General features: G+C 46.6%; 2 protein-coding genes across 3 annotated transcripts; one reads left to right on the forward strand and one right to left on the reverse strand.

The window, feature by feature from the left end:
- Positions 1-3,444: 3,444 nt before the first annotated feature.
- ak6 (adenylate kinase 6) lies at positions 3,445-8,210 on the reverse strand. Its single transcript, XM_034541738.1, has 6 exons — positions 8,077-8,210; positions 7,924-7,996; positions 6,675-6,767; positions 6,480-6,538; positions 5,952-6,097; positions 3,445-3,935 (listed from the first exon to the last, which is right to left on the reverse strand). Exons 2-6 carry the CDS (start codon positions 7,958-7,960, stop codon positions 3,746-3,748), a joined length of 525 nt encoding a protein of 174 aa, XP_034397629.1. The 5' UTR covers positions 7,961-7,996; positions 8,077-8,210; the 3' UTR covers positions 3,445-3,745.
- Positions 8,162-19,615, forward strand: rad17 (RAD17 checkpoint clamp loader component). Of its 2 annotated transcripts, none has more exons than XM_034541737.1 (17): positions 8,162-8,271; positions 8,675-8,796; positions 9,398-9,628; positions 10,327-10,401; positions 10,518-10,656; positions 10,864-11,000; positions 11,504-11,556; positions 12,063-12,188; positions 12,551-12,620; positions 12,716-12,827; positions 12,947-13,144; positions 15,398-15,501; positions 15,602-15,748; positions 15,858-15,986; positions 16,490-16,610; positions 18,334-18,391; positions 18,783-19,615. In XM_034541737.1, the coding sequence occupies exons 2-17, from the start codon at positions 8,755-8,757 to the stop codon at positions 18,961-18,963; spliced, it is 1,923 nt and encodes a 640-aa protein (XP_034397628.1). In that variant the 5' UTR covers positions 8,162-8,271; positions 8,675-8,754; the 3' UTR covers positions 18,964-19,615. The 2 variants fall into 2 exon arrangements, with proteins under 2 accessions (XP_034397628.1, XP_034397627.1); XM_034541736.1 differs by having other exon boundaries at positions 8,231-8,394.
- Positions 19,616-19,840: the final 225 nt, after the last annotated feature.

Below are 19,840 nucleotides of genomic sequence, written 5' to 3' on the forward strand. Positions count from 1 at the left end.
CCTGTTTACATTCAGGTTTACCTGTAAGTCCAGGTAGTTACAGAATGTGTCTGTCTGTAGTTAACGAGTGTTACCTGTTTACATTCAGGTTTACCTGTAAGTCCAGGTAGTTACAGAATGTGTCTGTCTGTAGTTGTTAACGAGTGTTACCTGTTTACATTCAGGTTTACCTGTAAGTCCAGGTAGTTACAGAATGTGTCTGTCTGTAGTTAACGAGTGTTACCTGCTTACATTCAGGTTTACCTGTAAGTCCAGGTAGTTACAGAATGTGTCTGTCTGTAGTTGTTAACAAGTGTTACCTGTTTACATTCAGGTTTACCTGTAAGTCCAGGTAGTTACAGAATGTGTCTGTCTGTAGTTAACGAGTGTTACCTGTTTACATTCAGGTTTACCTGTAAGTCCAGGTAGTTACAGAATGTGTCTGTAGTAGTTAACGAGTGTTACCTGTTTACATTCAGGTTTACCTGTAAGTCCAGGTAGTTACAGAATGTGTCTGTCGGTAGTTAACGAGTGTTACCTGTTTACATTCAGGTTTACCTGTAAGTCCAGGTAGTTACAGAATGTGTCTGTCTGTAGTTAACGAGTGTTACCTGCTTACATTCAGGTTTACCTGTAAGTCCAGGTAGTTACAGAATGTGTCTGTCTGTAGTTAACGAGTGTTACCTGCTTACATTCAGGTTTACCTGTAAGTCCAGGTAGTTACAGAATGTGTCTGTCTGTAGTTAACGAGTGTTACCTGCTTACATTCAGGTTTACCTGTAAGTCCAGGTAGTTACAGAATGTGTCTGTCTGTAGTTAACGAGTGTTACCTGCTTACATTCAGGTTTACCTTTAACTCCAGGTAGTTACAGAATGTGTCTGTCTGTAGTAGTTAACGAGTGTTACCTGGTTACATTCAGGTTTACCTGTAAGTCCAGGTAGTTACAGAATGTGTCTGTCTGTAGTTAACGAGTGTTACCTGTTTACATTCAGGTTTACCTGTAAGTCCAGGTAGTTACAGAATGTGTCTGTCTGTAGTTGTTAACGAGTGTTACCTGTTTACATTCAGGTTTACTTGAGGCAAAGTAAAGGTAAGTTTTAAACTGTCTCCATTGAGCACTCGCTCAATGGAGACAGTTTAAAACTTACCTGAACAAGCGAATTCAAAATTCAAGAAATAACTATCGACATCTCTCTATTCTTTGCATTAATATAGATTATTATTATATTGTTCCATTGAATGGTATATTTGACACTGAACTAGTTCATCTTCATCTCAGTGATAGTGTCCAAATGAGCATAAAATAAGACCCTTACATTCTGTCTCTTGTGTTATCATATACTGAATGAAGCATAACCACATCAAACCCACCGCCCTGCACCGCCCCGGACCAACAACACTTCCACTGTAACGGCTTCTTTACTTTTTAGTTATTGGCTTTCACTTGTAATTCATCTTGGTTCACACAAACACTCCATCCATCTGATACCGGCCCGGCTGTCAAATTGTAAAAGTCATTGTGGCCCGGAGCCAAGAGGTTTGCCCACCTCTGTCCTAGATGTTCAGCTAACGCAGCGTGCTTATTCGTGGGTGCAATGATAATTATGTAAATCTTTTATTCTTATTGTTGGTGTACATGGTTTCTCCAACAGTTAACTAGCTAACGGTGCAGTGACATGGGAGCCAAGAAGGGACCTCGTCGGGGACGAGTCAAAATTAGAAACGAGTTTTTCCCTTTACTAATTTAAAAGTAACGTACATCTCTCTTCTCTTAACAGATACTGTTATTAAAGAATGTCCACAGACGAGGGCCTCGGACGTGTCATCAGGCCAAAGTGTAACAACGAGCAGCTCACCCACAAAAAAAAACGCATTTGCGGATCTATCCACCAGGGGAGTCTCATAAATCCACACACACGTGAAGAATCCACAAACAAATGCAGTGCGATTGACAAATAAATAAACACAGACACGTCGTTCTGGGTGCATTTGAGAGTCTAATTTATTTGTAAATCCTTCTGTGTGCATTTGTAAATTAAACATATTTGTAAATTGTTCTGTGTGCATTTGCAATTATTGAGACTGATCTGACTCCATACTAAAAGAGTGAATATCGGACAAATGAATGAAAATGTCTCCTAAACACTCAGGCTGGAGTGACCCAATGTTGTTATCAGTGCCTTCAGAAACCCACAGAGAACAACAAGAGATACCTCTACCTCGAAACCTGTTGAATCTTCAACCAACTCGTACCCGTCTGAACTTGTGATATACACACATTGATGTCCAACATTCGGCAGAGAAAACCCAACAGAACCCAAAACATCCCAGTGACGACATCGGCCTCCATTGTCAAGCAGGTACGTTCTACTGCAGTTCTTAATTAATAAGCATATTGATCGACTGCTGGAATAATACATGCAGACATCAAGTTAGAAAACATTATGTTGGCGAGCCATGCACGGGAGCCTTACAGAGTTAAAGTCATCGACTTCGGCCTGGCCCGTGAGGTGTCCGCTGCATCCCGGGCGCCTACAGTCAGACCCGTCCGTACAGGTGAGTGACTGACACCATGTTGGATCAGTCGTATGAGAGGTCCCATGCTTCAAGGTGTAAATAATACAGGTGATCATAAGAGAAAGAGGGTTAGAAAAAGATCTGCAGCTCCACCCACCGTATCGGAGCAGCGTCCCCTCTGAGCATCACCTCCACCGTGCACACTTCAAACAGCACTAAGACTGAGAGCCGGTCACATGCAGGACTCAGGTCTGTGATAGAGGAGGATAGGAGGGGAAGAAGCATGGAGTCTAATCCAGGCCAGTCGTTTTGTTCTTTTGAAAAAAGTCAACAATGTATTCAAAAGAAAAATAAGTGTATGAAAGGTTTTGTTGGGTTAAATATAATCTTGATTCAGTTCTTTTTTTTACATTTTTATAAAATATATTTTTTCATTTTTCAGTAGCAGATCTTTTAATCTTTATTTTTTACAGTTTTGAATCTTATTTTTTACACTTCCAGATCATTTTTTTCAGGTTCAGACTTTTGGCCGGGACGTCTGGCGTGGTATCAACTACAGGGACGTGGTGTCATGAGCGACAGCGTAACAGAGAAGGCTGATGACCTGCCTCAACTACGTTGCCTTCAGGAACCATGAGAATTATGACTCAATACTTTGTATACGCCAGATTCACGGGATTGGCACTAAACAAACTTGACGCTAGTGACAAAGTTATGTTTAGTGAGCTCGTTTAGACTTTACTGCTATGAATCACAGTATAATGCCACGTTCACACGACCGGGTGAGTTTACTCGCCCGTCTATTTGTGCTTCATTCATGCCGCTCCATTTGCGCCTCAAACCGTCAATCCACAAACCAACGGAGACCATCGAGGACTACGTCGCCTCCTTATATACAGTGTGTGCTTTAAACCCCAACGGCTGGAGTTATCACAAGAACACGACAATGCTGTTTCCAAGTGGTTATTTATTTAAAAAAGTGATGAATGACACTAGTTTGCAATGGTTCATGATCATGTGGGGGTGAGCAGACAACTGGCTGTCAGAAAGCGTTGCTGGTGGACTCCCTGCTGAACTAGAGACCGGCGGGAGGGGCCACTGAAAAGAGAGATAACGTCACCACGACGGCAACAATATATGAAAATAAATGCAGATTGGAAAATAACTTCAATTAAATGTTCTTTTCTCATCCAAATATTTTTAGTGGACAGTCCTGCAAGCGGGGCCGAGCCTGGCGAGGGTTTCATTCTAGTTGTTGTCCTTCATCCACTGCTCGGTCCACTGAACCAGCTGCTCCAGGTTGCGCTCCAGGTCCTCGGGGGTGTCGCTGGGCAGCTGGTGGACAATCTCCTCGCTGTAGGCCTCCATGGCCTCCTCGTAAATAGTCTGGAAGATCTCACACTGCACGTTGTCCTGCAGCTTCTTCCCCATGTAGCCCCTGCCGGATCACACAAGAGGGGACAGAGTCCACATCAGACAGGGAGGGGGGTGGGGGGAGACATGGTAAAGAGAATCAATCACAAACCAAAGCTAGTCGGTGGGTTAGACGAGTGGTGCTTAGGCAGGATGTAGCAAGCAGGGTTCCTTCAGTAGGATATTTACAATCAATTTGAATTATTGCTTTAGAAAACCTGAACACAGCTAAATTTGATAAGACTCGATTGCAGAAAAGGTTTACACTTGTTTCAGTTTCTTTTCAATTCTGACTTTAAACTTGTAATCACGTGACTGATCAGCTGCTGTCGGCATCTATCTGTCGCCGTGCAGCACCAGCTGACATGACAGCACTAAGAAAACGGATTCCTGAGGACCTCTCCAGTTGTTCTCCTTGACGGGTCTCCAACCTCTACTTCTGTTCACTGGCAGCCTGTAGCCAACTTCTGAACACACTAAGCTGGAGCCAAGTTCATGTGCTCCAAACCAATCGATGGAAACCTTGTGGCACATCCAGCAGAACGATGGACGTGACCACTGAGAATAATAACTCTAAGATATTACATACCAGCATATAGCATATCATCAACGCATGGCAGTGGTCATTTTAGGTGGAGAAAAAGGTTTAAAAGTGTCACACAGCAATGGCACGAGTCAGAAAGACAGTACAGTCGGACAAAAGTCTCTTAAATCCCTCCAGTTGATCCAGAATGCTGCAGCTTGTGTACTCACAAAAACTAAGAAAAGAGATCACATGACTCCTGTATTAGCTGCTCTGCACTGGCTCCCTGTAAAATCAAGAATCACATTTAGAATTCTTCTCCTCACCTACAAAGCCTTAATTGGTGATGCACCATCATATCTTAAGGAGCTTGTAGTACCATATTGCCCCATAAATGCAGGGCTACTCGTGGTTCCTAGAGTCCTAAAAAGTAGGATGGGAGCAAGAGCCTTCAGTTATCAAGCTCCTCTTTTATGGAACCAGCTTCCACTTTCAGTCCTGGAGGCAGACACAGTCACCTCATTCAAGAATAGACTTAAGACTTTCCTCTTTAATAGTGCTTATAGTTAGGGCTGAATCAGGTTTGCCCTGGTCCAGCCCCTTGATATGCTGCTATAGGCTTATAGGCTGCTGGGGGATGTTTTAGGATACACTGAGCACCTATCTCCTCTTCTCTCTCTCCTTATGGATGAATTTACATCTCTCCATTGCACCTTATTAACTCTGCTTCCTCCCCGGAGTCGTTGTGACTTCACGTCTCATAGGGTCCATTGGACCTGGAGGTGTCTGATGCCTGGTGAGCTGGCCTCCCATTGGCCCTGCTGATGCCCCGCCCCCCCTCCTCTCTACCTCCTTCTGTTTCATGGATTGGAGTTCCATTCATACATTGTCATATTCATGTAATGTGTTTATGTAACTCTGTAACTCTGTTCATCTGGTCACATGACATCTATTCATCTGTCCATCCGGGGAGAGGGATCCTCCTCTGTTGCTCTCCTGAAGGGTTCTTCCCTTTTTTCCCTGTCAAAGGTTATTTTTGGGGAGTTTTTCCTGATCCGATGTGAGGTCAAAGGTCAGGGATGTCGTATGTGTACAGATTGTAAAGCCCTCTGAGGATAATTTGTAATTTGTGATATTGGGCTATACAAAATAAACTGAATTGAACAGCAGTAGTTGTAGTAAACAATGAAACCGTGGGTACTTGTTTTGTGCATCTGTAACTTATTCAAATTCTCAAACCACCGTTGGCAATTGTTGGAACAATGGAAAGACAAAACGAGTTTGAATGACACGTGTTTTACAGCGAGGTCAAATTCCTGTTTGTCAATAGGTGGATTTGGGGAGAGCATTTTTTTTACACTACAAAATTCAAATAAGTGTCAAAATTCTCTCTTTTTAGCCATCGTATAACCACATCAACATGCGTCACATGCGCGCCCACCCCCCGACTATGAAGCTGCTACCCTCCGGTGGTCCAGTCATGCGTTCATTGCGGTGGCTGCGTGAAGCGGGAGGTACCTGCTCTCCAGCCGCGTGTAGAGCTGGGTGTTGTCTGTGCGGAGCACGAAGACGATGTGGAACCAGCGTTCAGGGAACAGGTCGCAGCCGTGATAGTCCACGATCACCCCGCCTTCTATCATCTTTTCATCCAGCTCGTCCACCACCTGCAGGACCACAGTGGGTCACAATGTATTCACGTGTCACATCCACCCAGCACCAGAGAGAGCTAGTTAACGTTAGCAGCCAGTTGGCGGTGCAGTCCTGTCTGGCAAATATAACGGAGCCAACAGCGCAACTAACTTAATGTAAATGTTGAAACTAATACATCTGAAAGGATAGTGGCTTAAAAAGCTAAGCCCTGTTAGCTACATGATGTCATCATGGGCCATGAAGGTTGCTGGTGGACCCGACCAGTTTGTGGGATTTTAACCAAGACGTAGGGCGGTGCAGTGGTTACCAAATCCCATCCAAGGGAACGATTAGTTGTTCTGTGCAGTGCATAGCGCATCATCAAGGTTGAAAGCTTGCATGTGGAATTTAACTCACCCCGTCCTCATCCAGAATCGGGCACTGGTACTCTTCGTCATAGCCATCATAAAGTTGACCTGGGGGGAGAAATCGGGAGCATTCATTAGCACGGCCTCAGGACGTCTGCCATGCATCTGATTTATAGTCTCAAAGCAAGGAGGAATGAAGGAGGCTCCATGCAGTCCATTTCTGAAAGTGAGGTCAGGTGTTTACCTTCCTTGGCCAGGTCTCCTATGTTGACATAGGTCAGCCCCGTCCGCTGGGCCAGCTCCTTCCCTAAAGTGGTCTTTCCAACACCAGGCGTTCCTGGATCAGAAGCAGATTCATTACCAACTAGATTTTCACAATCAAAACATGAATTTGCTCTGGCATAAACATAGTAAGAGCCATTCTGATTGTGTAAATAAAAGGACGTTTTTAAAATATGAAAAGGCAGCTATTGTTAAAAGGAAAGCAAATACATCACTAATAAAGAAGACAAAAACAGAAAATATGAATAATTATAGATGAAAAACACCTGTCATATGTAACCGTGGTAACTCCTCCATGTTAAACACCTGGCATATGTAACCGTGGTAACTCCTCCATGTTAAACACCTGGCATATGTAACCGTGGTAACTCCTCCATGTTAGACACCTGGCATATGTAACCGTGGTAACTCCTCCATGTTAGACACCTGGCATATGTAACCGTGGTAACTCCTCCATGTTAGACACCTGGCATATGTAACCGTGGTAACTCCTCCATGTTAGACACCTGGCATATGTAACCGTGGTAACTCCTCCATGTTAGACACCTGGCATATGTAACCGTGGTAACTCCTCCATGTTAAACACCTGGCATATGTAACCGTGGTAACTCCTCCATGTTAGACACCTGGCATATGTAACCGTGGTAACTCCTCCATGTTAAACACCTGGCATATGTAACCGTGGTAACTCCTCCATGTTAAACACCTGGCATATGTAACCGTGGTAACTCCTCCATGTTAGACACCTGGCATATGTAACCGTGGTAACTCCTCCATGTTAGACACCTGGCATATGTAACCGTGGTAACTCCTCCATGTTAGACACCTGGCATATGTAACCGTGGTAACTCCTCCATGTTAGACACCTGGCATATGTAACCGTGGTAACTCCTCCATGTTAGACACCTGGCATATGTAACCGTGGTAACTCCTCCATGTTAGACACCTGGCATATGTAACCGTGGTAACTCCTCCATGTTAGACACCTGGCATATGTAACCGTGGTAACTCCTCCATGTTAGACACCTGGCATATGTAACCGTGGTAACTCCTCCATGTTAGACACCTGGCATATGTAACCGTGGTAACTCCTCCATGTTAGACACCTGGCATATGTAACCGTGGTAACTCCTCCATGTTAGACACCTGGGTGAGTGAACACACCGCGGGTGTCTCACGTTAGCTGGGAGACGTGCAGCATGAGTCTTCACCTGTTAGCAGGATGTTTGGTCGCTTCCTCATCTTCATCGCTGAGCAGCCGACACGTGTCTCGACGACGTCCGCCTGAAAGACAGAACAGTCCCATATTATCTCTTCGTGGTGTGATAACCTCGAGTCTCTCCGCTAAATGTCAAAGAACAAACCTGAACGAGGGTGCTGTGACAAAACGGAGGGCTCGTGCAGCTAGCTCGCGCTGAACGGTATGCTATTAGCTCTCACGCCAGCCGAGGAGGCAGACTTTTCACAAAACAACTGCCGCGAGTGAACTGCTTTCACGTCGGCTTTACGTCAACGAGCGGCCGGTTTACGGCACACCGACTCCACGGAGTTTAAATATGGTAAGCTTCACTTTTGCCTCACAGCTCCTGGAAGGTCGCATGGCCATTAACGGAACTTCCTAATTAACTAGTAGCTACAGCCGAGAAGTAGTTAGAAGTGACGGAAACACCGGGTGTGCTGAGGTAAGTTAAGAAATATATGGCGTATTAGCTTAATATTGACTCACAAGTTAGTAAATGTTAGCTAACCCCTCCCCTCATTCTGCAGTCGACATGTCAATGTATCCGCATATTAACTAAAAAGCAGGTTTAATAGGTGTTTGCCCCTTAACGGCTACCGTAGTGTGTTCCCATGCATGTTGCAGCACAATAACAAGGGACACAGCTAAGCTAAATGTAAAGCGAGAGGAAGCCCCGTTCTTAATGCCTTGTGCCATGCCCTGTCTGTGCTGCCCTGTGTTAGCTCGATCTCAAAGCAGCAGCATCAACAACAACAACAACAACAGCCGAACTGCTCCCGTCAATGTGAGGCACCACTGAAGGATGGACAAGCCTTCTGTGGGAGAGAAAGCTGCTTTAAGCAGAGTAAGTTCTTTAAACGCTCCATGACGTTTACATGAAGTATTTGTGTACATCATTATATATATATATATATATATATATATATATATATGTCATGTTACGTTTGGTTACGTTTTATATGTATAGTTTTATACATAGGTATGTAGTTTTTATATATATATATATATATATATATATATATATATATGTATGTGTGTGTGTGTGTGTGTGTATATATATGTATATAGCTTTTTTTATGTATAGTTATATGTATATAGCTTTTTTATATATAGTTATGTGTAGTTTTTTAAAAGATTTTTTTATAGTAGTATATGGTTTAACACCTTACCATATATATATATATATATATATATAATTTTATAGTCTAATCTTCATACATTTATTTATATATAAAATATGTCAGCTTAATAATTCAAATGCATACATGCCATTTGCAGTATCATTTGTCCATCATCTTCCCCATTGAAAACAAGGACCCCCCCTCTTCCTGTAAATTATATTTGACATCAGGTTCTGACTAATAATCGTCTCTATTTGTAAACTTTGACCTATTGTAGAGACCCTCCTTCCTCATACATCTCCAATGAATTCTGTTTCACGATAGCCGAACCGCTGGGTGGATCCGTCCTTCGCCGACTTGCCGGGGGAAAGCTTCGCTCTGTCCAGACGGAGAAAAGGCAGCCAGGCTTCGTGCTCCAAGGCGGAGCCCAAGAGGCCCAGGAGGAGTGCGGGGGAGTCCGGCAGCTCAGACCCTCGCACGTCCTACCTGCCGAAAGACTCAGCCCCAGGGGACCAGGATGAGCCGTGGGTGGACAGATACTCGCCGCGTTCGCAGGTCAGCGCCTTCACTTTCGGACGTTTCCTTGCTCTGGTACCCATGGAGACATCTGGATGCAACGGCCGATGTGTCTGCAGTGCTTGTTATCACATTCAAAGCAGCGGGAGGGAGGGGGGGGGGAGAAATCAATTACGACTTCTCATTAGATGTGATTTTAAACTATTATATTAATAAATGTCTTGAAAACCAATTCATGGATACAATAGACAGCGACATGTTTCTGTTGGATTTTGGATTATCGCAGAAAATGAGCTCTAGCAAACAAACGCTGATGATACTTACACGTTTTTATTCAGCAAGATGATCTTCACAAACCGCGGTCACGTGACTTCACGTCACCGCCACAGAGCTAAAGGAGGACGACTAAACGTCGTCACTGGAACGACGTTTAGTCGTCTCATTTAAAGTAAAGGGTTTTTACTGATGTGTTTTATGTCGTAGAGCAACACTTTAAAAGCTCTTTCAGGCATCTAATCAAACACCCGTTAAATACAAAACCCATTGACGAAATTGCTGACTCATTTCTGTGTTTTAGGACCGCATCACTTTTATCATTTGCACCATTGCATGCAATGGCTTTTGATTTAATTTGGATTACTTACTCTTTCAAAGTACAATTGTTTTTTCCTGTAGCCAGCTCAAGGTGTTTGTTTAGACCTGGAGCTTGTAATGGTTACTTTGTGTGTTTTGTGCAGGCCGAGCTTGCTGTCCACAAGAAGAAGATCGAGGAAGTGGAGAACTGGTTGAGAGTGCACTCGAGCGCATCGAAGGTAAAAGAAGTTTCACCATTTCAGTGACTGATGTTTGTGAGGCCAGTTCTAAACACACAAAAAATGAATTCCAGTGAGGATAAAAGGTTTAGGTTGTCGGCCGTTGTCGTCCACAGGGTGGCGTCCTGCTGCTGACGGGACCGTCGGGCTGCGGGAAGACCGCCACGGTGCAGGTTTTGTCTCTGGAGCTGGGCCTCAGGGTTCAGGAGTGGACCAACCCCTCCAACCTGGAGCCGTACAGCAGCGGTCAGCAAGGTGAGGAGGCGCCCTCTCCGCCCTACTATATATATATATATATATATATATACTCTCAAAATCTACCAACCAGTGACAACAATAATAAAGTGTACAATGTTAAAATAGGACTCCATATTTGCAGCATGCTCATATACATCAGCAGAGTGCATTAAATCGATCAGCCCCGTGTCCGCATGTCGTCTCTGACGCTCCGTCTTTTGCCAGACTGGAGGACGAACGGCTTCCCCTGCACCTCCCAGTTAGCCCAGTTCCAGGACTTCCTCCTTCGAGCAAACAAGTACAACTGCCTGAAGATGGTGGGTGACGGAGCGGCCACGGACGGGAAGCTCATACTGGTGGAGGTACGCGGCGCGCCTTCGCGAAAGGGGTGGTATTGTATCCATGCATGGACGGAGGCATCTGCCTTTTAATTTTGTAAACCATTAACGTTGCAAACACACATGTGCTTTTCCAGTCCACTACATGGTACTGAATGTTTTCTGGTGCGGTCATGAACCCACTGGGATAAACTGATGAAAATGTTCTCTTATTAGATAAAACAGGTTGATGAACAGTAAATTTGCACTTGTAATATATGTTAAAACGATGTAAAGAATGGTTGGTTAATTCATGAAATAACAGTCCCTTTTTAAACTGCCGATGGGCCAGGACGTTGGACATGATGTGGTCTTTTGTTCTTCAAAGTATAATCTTGCTCTGCTTCAAACTGAGACGATGGGAACAGTTGAGCTCCCACCCTCTGCTGAGAGCAGATTGTCTGACCGTCTGGTCCCGATCACATCGGTCTGAAGCCGCCATGTTTAGCTTCGTAGTCAACACTCGCTCACCACTTGTCCCTCCTCAGGATTTCCCGAACCAGTTCTACAGGCAGCCCAGCAGCCTGCACGACATCCTGAGGTGAGATCAGAGCCTTTTTCATTTTATTCACACTTTACACAGAAAAAAACCCAGATGATGCTGATGCAATAGATGTATACAGAGTTGCATTTGTGCATTAAAAAAATAATTTAGCTCAAAGGAAAAGGAAAAAAGAACAATACACGTGTGCAGATCCATGTACATGTACTGCAACATTCAAGTAAAAATAGTGAGAATAACCCCAATCACCTGGGACGAGTATTACCAAGGGGCTGTAATATATATATATATATATATATATATATATATATATATTTAATGTCATCAATATTATTATAATATCTATAATACCCACAAGGACCTCTGGCTCCGGTGCAAATGGCTCTTGATGCTGTGCAGTGAGACCAGCCCCCCGCCCCAAAAGGCCTTTTAATCTAAGGCCGTCCTACAGGACGTAGCATAAAGTACTGAGAACATGAATCTGGTGCCACCCTGTGTTATTCCCCTGCTCCGTGTGACATCGTGCCCCGCCGCGTGTCTCTCAGGCGCTTTGTGAAGACCAGCCGATGTCCCCTGGTGTTCATCGTGTCGGACAGTCTGAGTGGAGACAGCAGCTCGCGCTTCCTGTTTCCCAGAGAGGTCCAGGAGGAGCTGGACATCAGCGGCATCAGGTAGGTTTGACGGGGGCGGGGTTTGGCCTTTTTACGCAAAATAACTACCGGAGACCTCACAAAACCCGTGTTTGGTCATTCCTCAAGAAGCCATAATATTTTGGACAGACGTGGACCGCAAAATAAACACGTCCAGCATGAATTCTGAATAATGTTTTCGCAGCACTAATTTCATTGGTGTCCTCCCATAGTCCAAAGACAGGTGGAGATAAGCCATAATATGTGACACTTTGCACTTCCTGCACAGACTTTTCACATTAAAAGCCGTTCAGTGGCTCAAAGGGGTCTAAGCTCTCACATGTCTAAAAGGGACTTTTGATGCAAAACATCTGTCCACTGAACATGGTCTTGTGTGCTTTCAGCTTTAACCCGGTGGCTCCGACCACAATGATGAAGGTCCTGACTCGAATTTCAGCGGCGCAGGCCGGAAAGGTGAAAGGAACCCGTGCAGTTCGTCACACATGTCGGTGCGGTTTGTTTTGACGTGATTTCTGCAGCGTATTACTTTTCCCCGTCATTCTGAGCAGAGCTGTGGGAGGATGTGCGTCACAGACCAGGCGGTGTTGGAGACGCTGTGTTCAGGGAGCTCGGGAGACGTTCGCAGCGCCATCAACAGCCTCCAGTTCTCCTCCCTCCCAGGTTAGGCCACAGAGGGGAAGTCAAACGCATTAATAGCCTTTTGATTTGAGTGACCATGAATGGTCTCATCGACTGACGTCTAAGAAAATTAACCGTCTATCATCACTGTAACTTTCCAGACACGTCGCTGGAGAAGGGTCTGTGGGGGATGAAGAAGGACGGACGTGCGACGTCGCTGGGCAAAGCCGGTTCCAGAAGGAACCCGAGGGGGAAGAAGTCCAAACTGACAAAGGAGCTTGAGGGGGAGCAGGCCATTGGAGGGAAAGATGCGTCCCTGTTCCTGTTCAGAGCTCTGGGGAAGATCCTGCACTGCAAACGTGAGTCCTACGTCTTCGGTTTCCATACAAGGACCTACCTACAAGTGTTGTGTGTGAATCAATGCCTGATGGATCTACTTCCTGTTTGTCATAGAGTTCCATTGTTGTCCAAAAACTATTAAAAACACATCAGTGAGCCACTCCTTTTGAACGGGGCGACATGTTTCTTCGTCACCGGGACAACACACTGTAGTTTGTTTTTCACATAGACCTCCCGGCTGCCACAAATACTCAACGGAGCACCACATTTGTGTTAATCCGCTACTGAAAATAGTCCCCAATAAATGCACCATTTCCCCCTATCTTCTAATAAGGGATTTGGAAAAAATTGACTGAATAAGATGTGGACGTGGTCGTCGTGACGTCACCCGTTGGTTACTGGACTACCGTTTGTGAGCCTTGAGTTTGGCATTTTGTTCATCGTCATCATGTTTTTGGAACCAGAAGTGACCCTATTAGGACTACGGGGTGGACTGAGGCCCGTCAGGTTCCAAGTAAATCTAGCACTATAACCTAATTGGAATGCTAATTTTGGCTTGTGAAAAACAGGCTTAATATAACATGTGTCCCAGTGTCTTTTAGTACAACTGAATGCTAAACAACGCTGTGGTAACAACATGTCAATCACCTTGTAGCCCCGCCCTAAAGCATCCCCTGCTTTATGGTCTGTTTGACTCTAAATGACCATAATTTACTAAATGAACATCACGCTGTATTGAAGAAGACTTGAAACTAGAGATTGAGACCAAAAACTAATGTTTACAATGTTTACTGAGGGAATAAATCAAGAGAAGTAGAGTCATTTATATAGACTTCTATACAACCAGAGGAGTCGCCCCCTGGTGGTCAGGAGAGAGAATGCAGCTTTAACACATGAAGCATAGACTTCTATACAACCAGAGGAGTCGCCCCCTGGTGGTCAGGAGAGAGAATGCAGCTTTAACACATGAAGCATAGACTTCTATACAACCAGAGGAGTCGCCCCCTGGTGGTCAGGAGAGAGAATGCAGCTTTAACACATGAAGCATAGACTTCTATACAACCAGAGGAGTCGCCCCCTGGTGGTCAGGTGAGAGAATGCAGCTTTAACACATGAAGCATAGACTTCTATACAACCAGAGGAGTCCCCCCTGGTGGTCAGGAGAGAGAATGCAGCTTTAACACATGAAGCATAGACTTCTATACAACCAGAGGAGTCGCCCCCTGGTGGTCAGGAGAGAGAATGCAGCTTTAACACATGAAGCATAGACTTCTATACAACCAGAGGAGTCGCCCCCTGGTGGTCAGGAGAGAGAATGCAGCTTTAACACATGAAGCATAGACTTCTATACAACCAGAGGAGTCGCCCCCTGGTTGTCAGGAGAGAGAATGCAGCTTTAACACATGAAGCATAGACTTCTATACAACCAGAGGAGTCGCCCCCTGGTGGTCAGGAGAGAGAATGCAGCTTTAACACATGAAGCATAGACTTCTATACAACCAGAGGAGTCGCCCCCTGGTGGTCAGGAGAGAGAATGCAGCTTTAACACATGAAGCATAGACTTCTATACAACTAGAGGAATCGCCCCCTGGTGGTCAGGAGAGAGAATGCAGCTTTAACACATCAAGCATAGACTTCTATACAACCAGAGGAGTCACCCCCTGGTGGTCAGGAGAGAGAATGCAGCTTTAACACATGAAGCATAGACTTCTATACAACCAGAGGAGTCACCCCCTGGTGGTCAATAGAGATCATGCAGCTTTAACACATGAAGCATAGACTTCTATACAACCAGAGGAGTCGCCCCCTGGTGGTCAGGAGAGAGAATGCTTTTTTTTAACACATGAAGCATAGACTTCTATACAACCAGAGGAGTCACCCCCTGGTGGTCAGGAGAGAGAATGCAGCTTTAACACATGAAGCATAGACTTCTATACAGCCAGAGGAGTCGCCCCCTGGTGGTCAGTAGAGAGAATGCAGCTTTAACACATGAAGCATAGACTTCTATACAGCCAGAGGAGTCGCCCCCTGGTGGTCAGTAGAGAGAATGCAGCTTTAACACATGAAGCATAGACTTCTATACAGCCAGAGGAGTCGCCCCCTGGTGGTCAGTAGAGAGAATGCAGCTTTAACACATGAAGCATAGACTTCTATACAGCCAGAGGAGTCGCCCCCTGGTGGTCAGTAGAGAGAATGAAAGTTTGACGACTTCAGCAATGGAAAGGGACACCGAGGCAAATCATTTGGATCTTTGGTCTTTTTGTCACCAACAGGAGGGAAGCATGAAGATGCCGAAGCAGCTGAATGTGCCCCTGGACTTAGTCTACCATCTCACCTGTCTCATCATCACAGAGAACCATTGCTTGTAGAACCTGAGGTGTCTTTCTTTCTAGTATTATTAACAGGTAACAAACCTTATATGTCAGTTTAGTCTTTGAGAACACGGCGAACTCTGCTCTCCATGCCTCTTTGTTCAGCTGGCCGTTGAGCGCTCGCACATGTCGGGAGACTTCTTCAACCTGTACCTGCACCAGAACTACCTGGACTTCTTCTCCGAGGTGGAAGACGTGGAGCGCGCTAGCGAGTATCTGTCCGACGCCGACCTCCTCGCCTCTGATTGGACGGTCAGTCTCTCCATCGGCATCAAAACTGGAACACAAAAGGCTTTTTTTCTCTTCCAGAGGTCTGCAAGAGTTAATATTCAGAATACCACCCGTTCTTTGCTGTTTTCAGAGTCGCAGCACCATGGGGCAGTACGGGTCTTCAGTGGCCACCAGGGGGCTCCTTCACTCCAACTCCCAACAAGTGTCGGTTGGCTTCCGACCGCTTCACAAACCCAACTGGCTGCTGGTCAACAAGAAGGTGAGACGCATTGGACTCACACAGTTAGTCGGTGCTTTCTGGTGGACAAACTCTGTAACTAAAGAACTACACAACGTCAATTCAAACACATTTTTGACATTTCAAGTATTGTTTATTGTTATACAATACAGGATTTCAACATTAACAATGCAGTCGAAGCCCCCTCCACGCTACGCTCAAAGAAAATATCTTAGATATTGAAATAAGAATAGAATATAAACAATAAAATAAAACAAGCTCTATAAAAGTTGCACTCGAAGAAGACATTAAAGGGAAAACTGAATAATATTTAAGAGTAATATATACAGTTATACAATTATATGTTGCATCAGTGTTTTAATGGAGAAAGTGGAATTGAGGAGTTTGGGGGGGCTCAGCACACAGCCCTGTGGGGCTCTGGTGTTCAACAGTTGAGTGGAGGAGGAAGTGTCAGCTGTTCTGTGAGCAGGCCCACTGACCTGTGACGTGTACGACCGTAATGAGACCAATGTTGTTCCCCTCAGCACAGAGAGAACTGCCTGGCGGCCCAGTCCCTGTTCAGGGGCTTCTGTCTGACACCAGTCAGCCTGCAGACGGAGCTGCTGCCCTACCTGGCCAAACTCAGCAACCCTATGAGGAACCCAGGTAGGAAGCACATGCAGGCACACACACAGGCAGGCAGGCAGGCACACACACACACACGCAGGCAGGCACACACACACGCAGGCAGGCAGGCACACACGCAGGCAGGCACACACACACACACAGGCAGGCACACACACAGGCAGGCAGGCAGGCAGGCACACACACAGGCAGGCAGGCAGGCATACACACACAGGCAGGCAGGCACACACACACACACACAGGCAGGCACACACACGCAGGCAGGCAGGCAGGCACACACACACACACAGGCAGGCACACACACACACAGGCAGGCAGGCACACACGCAGGCAGGCACACACACACACACACAGGCAGGCACACACACACACACACAGGCAGGCACACACACGCAGGCAGGCTCACACACACACACAGGCAGGCACACACACACACACACAGGCAGGCACACACACGCAGGCAGGCAGGCAGGCAGGCACACACACACACAGGCAGGCACACACACAGGCAGGCACACACACACAGGCAGGCACACACACACACGCAGGCAGGCACACACACACACAGGCAGGCACACACACACACATGCAGGCAGGCACACACGCAGGCAGGCACACACACACACACGCAGGCAGGCACACACACACACACAGGCAGGCACACACACAGGCAGGCAGGCACACACGCAGGCAGGCAGGCAGGCACACACACACACACACAGGCAGGCACACACACACACACGCAGGCAGGCACACACACACACAGGCAGGCACACACACACACACGCAGGCAGGCACACACGCAGGCAGGCACACACACACGCAGGCAGGCACACACACACACACAGGCAGGCAGGCACACACGCAGGCAGGCACACACGCAGACAGGCACACACACACACACACAGGCAGGCAGGCAGGCACACACGCAGGCTGGCACACACACACACACGCAGGCAGGCACACACGCAGACAGGCACACACACACACACACACGCAGGCAGGCAGGCACACACGCAGGCAGGCACACACACACACACGCAGGCAGGCACACACACACACTCAGGCAGGCACACACGCAGGCAGGCACACACACAGGCAGGCACACACACAGGCAGGCACACACACGCAGGCAGGCAGGCACGTAGGCAGGCACACACACAGGCAGGCACACACACGCAGGCAGGCACACACACAGGCAGGCAGGCAGGCACACAGGCAGGCAGGCAGGCACGCAGGCAGGCAGACACACACGCAGGCAGGCACACACACGCAGGCAGGCAGGCACGCACGCAGGCAGGCAGACACACACGCAGGCAGGCACACACGCAGGCAGGCACACACACGCAGGCAGGCAGGCACGCAGGCAGGCAGGCACGCAGGCAGGCAGACACACACGCAGGCAGGCACACACACAGGCAGGCAGGCAGGCAGGCAGGCAGGCAGGCAGGCACACAGGCAGGCAGGCAGGCAGGCACACACACATACAGGCAGGCACACACACATGCAGGCACGCAGGCAGGCAGGCACTCACGCATGCACGCAGGCACACACACACACACACACACACACACACGCAGGCAGGCACACACGCAGGCATTCACACACACACAGGCACGCACACATGCAGGCAGGCTACTATTGTTGTACTTTTATTTTTGAGGTGACATTTCCATCATATTGGTCATTTTGCTCTGTGGTGACCTTTATGAACTCATTAACGGTGAAGTGTTCTGTCTCCCAGCTCAGATCGCTTTCATCCAGGACGTGGGTCAGATGTCCCTGAGGAGGTTCCCCGGCAGGTACGGCAGGCGTCTCCTCTTCCAGTGTGTCTGAGGGTCGATGCGACTACAGAGTCCGCAATCCAGAAAAGGATTTTATTTCAACGGCCAAAAATGGCACAGGATGTTGTTGTTTTTTCTTTGTCAAAATAATCTTTAACAGAGGGATTACCTACTCGGCTTCACCTGGTGGTGAAACTCTGTGGCACAGCAGTATCCATGCATACTACATGCGATCAGGGGGCTGCAAACAGCTGCCTGATCGCTACAATGTGTCACAGTGTGAAGGTTCATGTTTGTCAAACCGATCAGGCTCGTCTAGGTAGCTGAGATGAGTCAAGTCCTGGTGTGTTTTTATAAAATAAAAAATAAAGAAAAGTACGAGACCTGTCTCTGTTTCTGCCTTTGGCAGATTAAAACTGGAGGCTCTGGTGGACAAGGAGCCGGCCCAGCTGGACAAAGACAGCGAGGAGGAAGAGGAGAGTCCGGGCGGGTTTGAGGAGGGTCTGCCAGCCAGTCAGCCCCAGCCTACCACAAGCCGGGTCCTTTTGGAGGAGGAGGACCTGATCATAGAGGACTACAACAGTGACTAATGCACTCGGCTCTGCCGTACTGGGACACAATTACAGCTTAAATTGTTCCCCACGTGGCCGTAACTGTAGTGCATAACTGAGATGATAGCTCGGCCTTGAGTGAGCCTCATGGGGGCGTCATATGAACAAGACATTTTCCCAACGAGATTGTCTCGAAGAACCTGAATTAAATGTGATTCCGTAGCTCCATACGGGCTCGTAATAATAATATGAAAGCACAGGGATTCATTTTAATAATCCCCCAAAAGTGATCCTTAAAGAAATACTTCAACCCCCAAAATGATCATTTGTATATCAATTACTAACCACGTGTTACCTTGAATTGTTGAAGAAAACGTTCTGCAAGGTAACAACGGGTGAGTGACTGGTGCATGAATAATCACTGCGGAGTCAAAGGATTCCAGCTCAGCTGAAATGTTGCCTGTATTTATTTGTGTTACGTGCACGTTGAGCACTTGTTGTTTTTTGTACCTCACAGATTATTTTTCTTGCATAGTGACTGATAGATTTGTCCAGGAGCCTTTTAAATGTAATTTTGTTCTGTTTTCCATGGATGGGTAACGTATACATATTACCAAGAGATGCCTATTGAGAGATGAGTTTCTCAAATCTAAACAAGCATGTGAATAAAACAAACTGTGTGAAAAGTGGATCGTTAGACTCCATACTCAAGCAATATCTTGTTGTCACACTCTCCTTTCACACACACCTTCATCCAATATTTGCTCAAGTTTCAGGTGAGGCACTTTAATGACTCCCTCTGGCTGTGGACACTGAACTACTTTCAGCTCCTCACATCATTCCAGCTTTTTAATACTCGACTCATAGTTTCGCTGTCTCATTGTTGGGTCGTTTTATATGTCACTCATTTTTAGTT

This window comes from Cyclopterus lumpus, chromosome 9 (assembly GCF_009769545.1).
Source record: "Cyclopterus lumpus isolate fCycLum1 chromosome 9, fCycLum1.pri, whole genome shotgun sequence".
Taxonomy (NCBI): domain Eukaryota; kingdom Metazoa; phylum Chordata; class Actinopteri; order Perciformes; family Cyclopteridae; genus Cyclopterus; species Cyclopterus lumpus.

Bases quoted from the DNA above. Each gene is read 5' to 3' on its own strand.
- ak6 (XM_034541738.1), bottom strand. From the start codon at position 7,960: ATGAAGATGAGGAAGCGACCAAACATCCTGCTAACAG. The intron at 6,768-7,923 runs GTGAAGACTCAT...CTTCTGATCCAG, and splicing joins ACCAAACATCCTGCTAACAG to GAACGCCTGGTGTTGGAAAG. The intron at 6,098-6,479 runs GTGAGTTAAATT...GTGGTCCTGCAG, and splicing joins CGATTCTGGATGAGGACGGG to GTGGTGGACGAGCTGGATGA.
- rad17 (XM_034541737.1), top strand. From the start codon at position 8,755: ATGGACAAGCCTTCTGTGGGAGAGAAAGCTGCTTTAAGCAGA. The intron at 10,402-10,517 runs GTAAAAGAAGTT...TGTCGTCCACAG, and splicing joins TGCACTCGAGCGCATCGAAG to GGTGGCGTCCTGCTGCTGAC. The intron at 11,001-11,503 runs GTACGCGGCGCG...GTCCCTCCTCAG, and splicing joins GGAAGCTCATACTGGTGGAG to GATTTCCCGAACCAGTTCTA.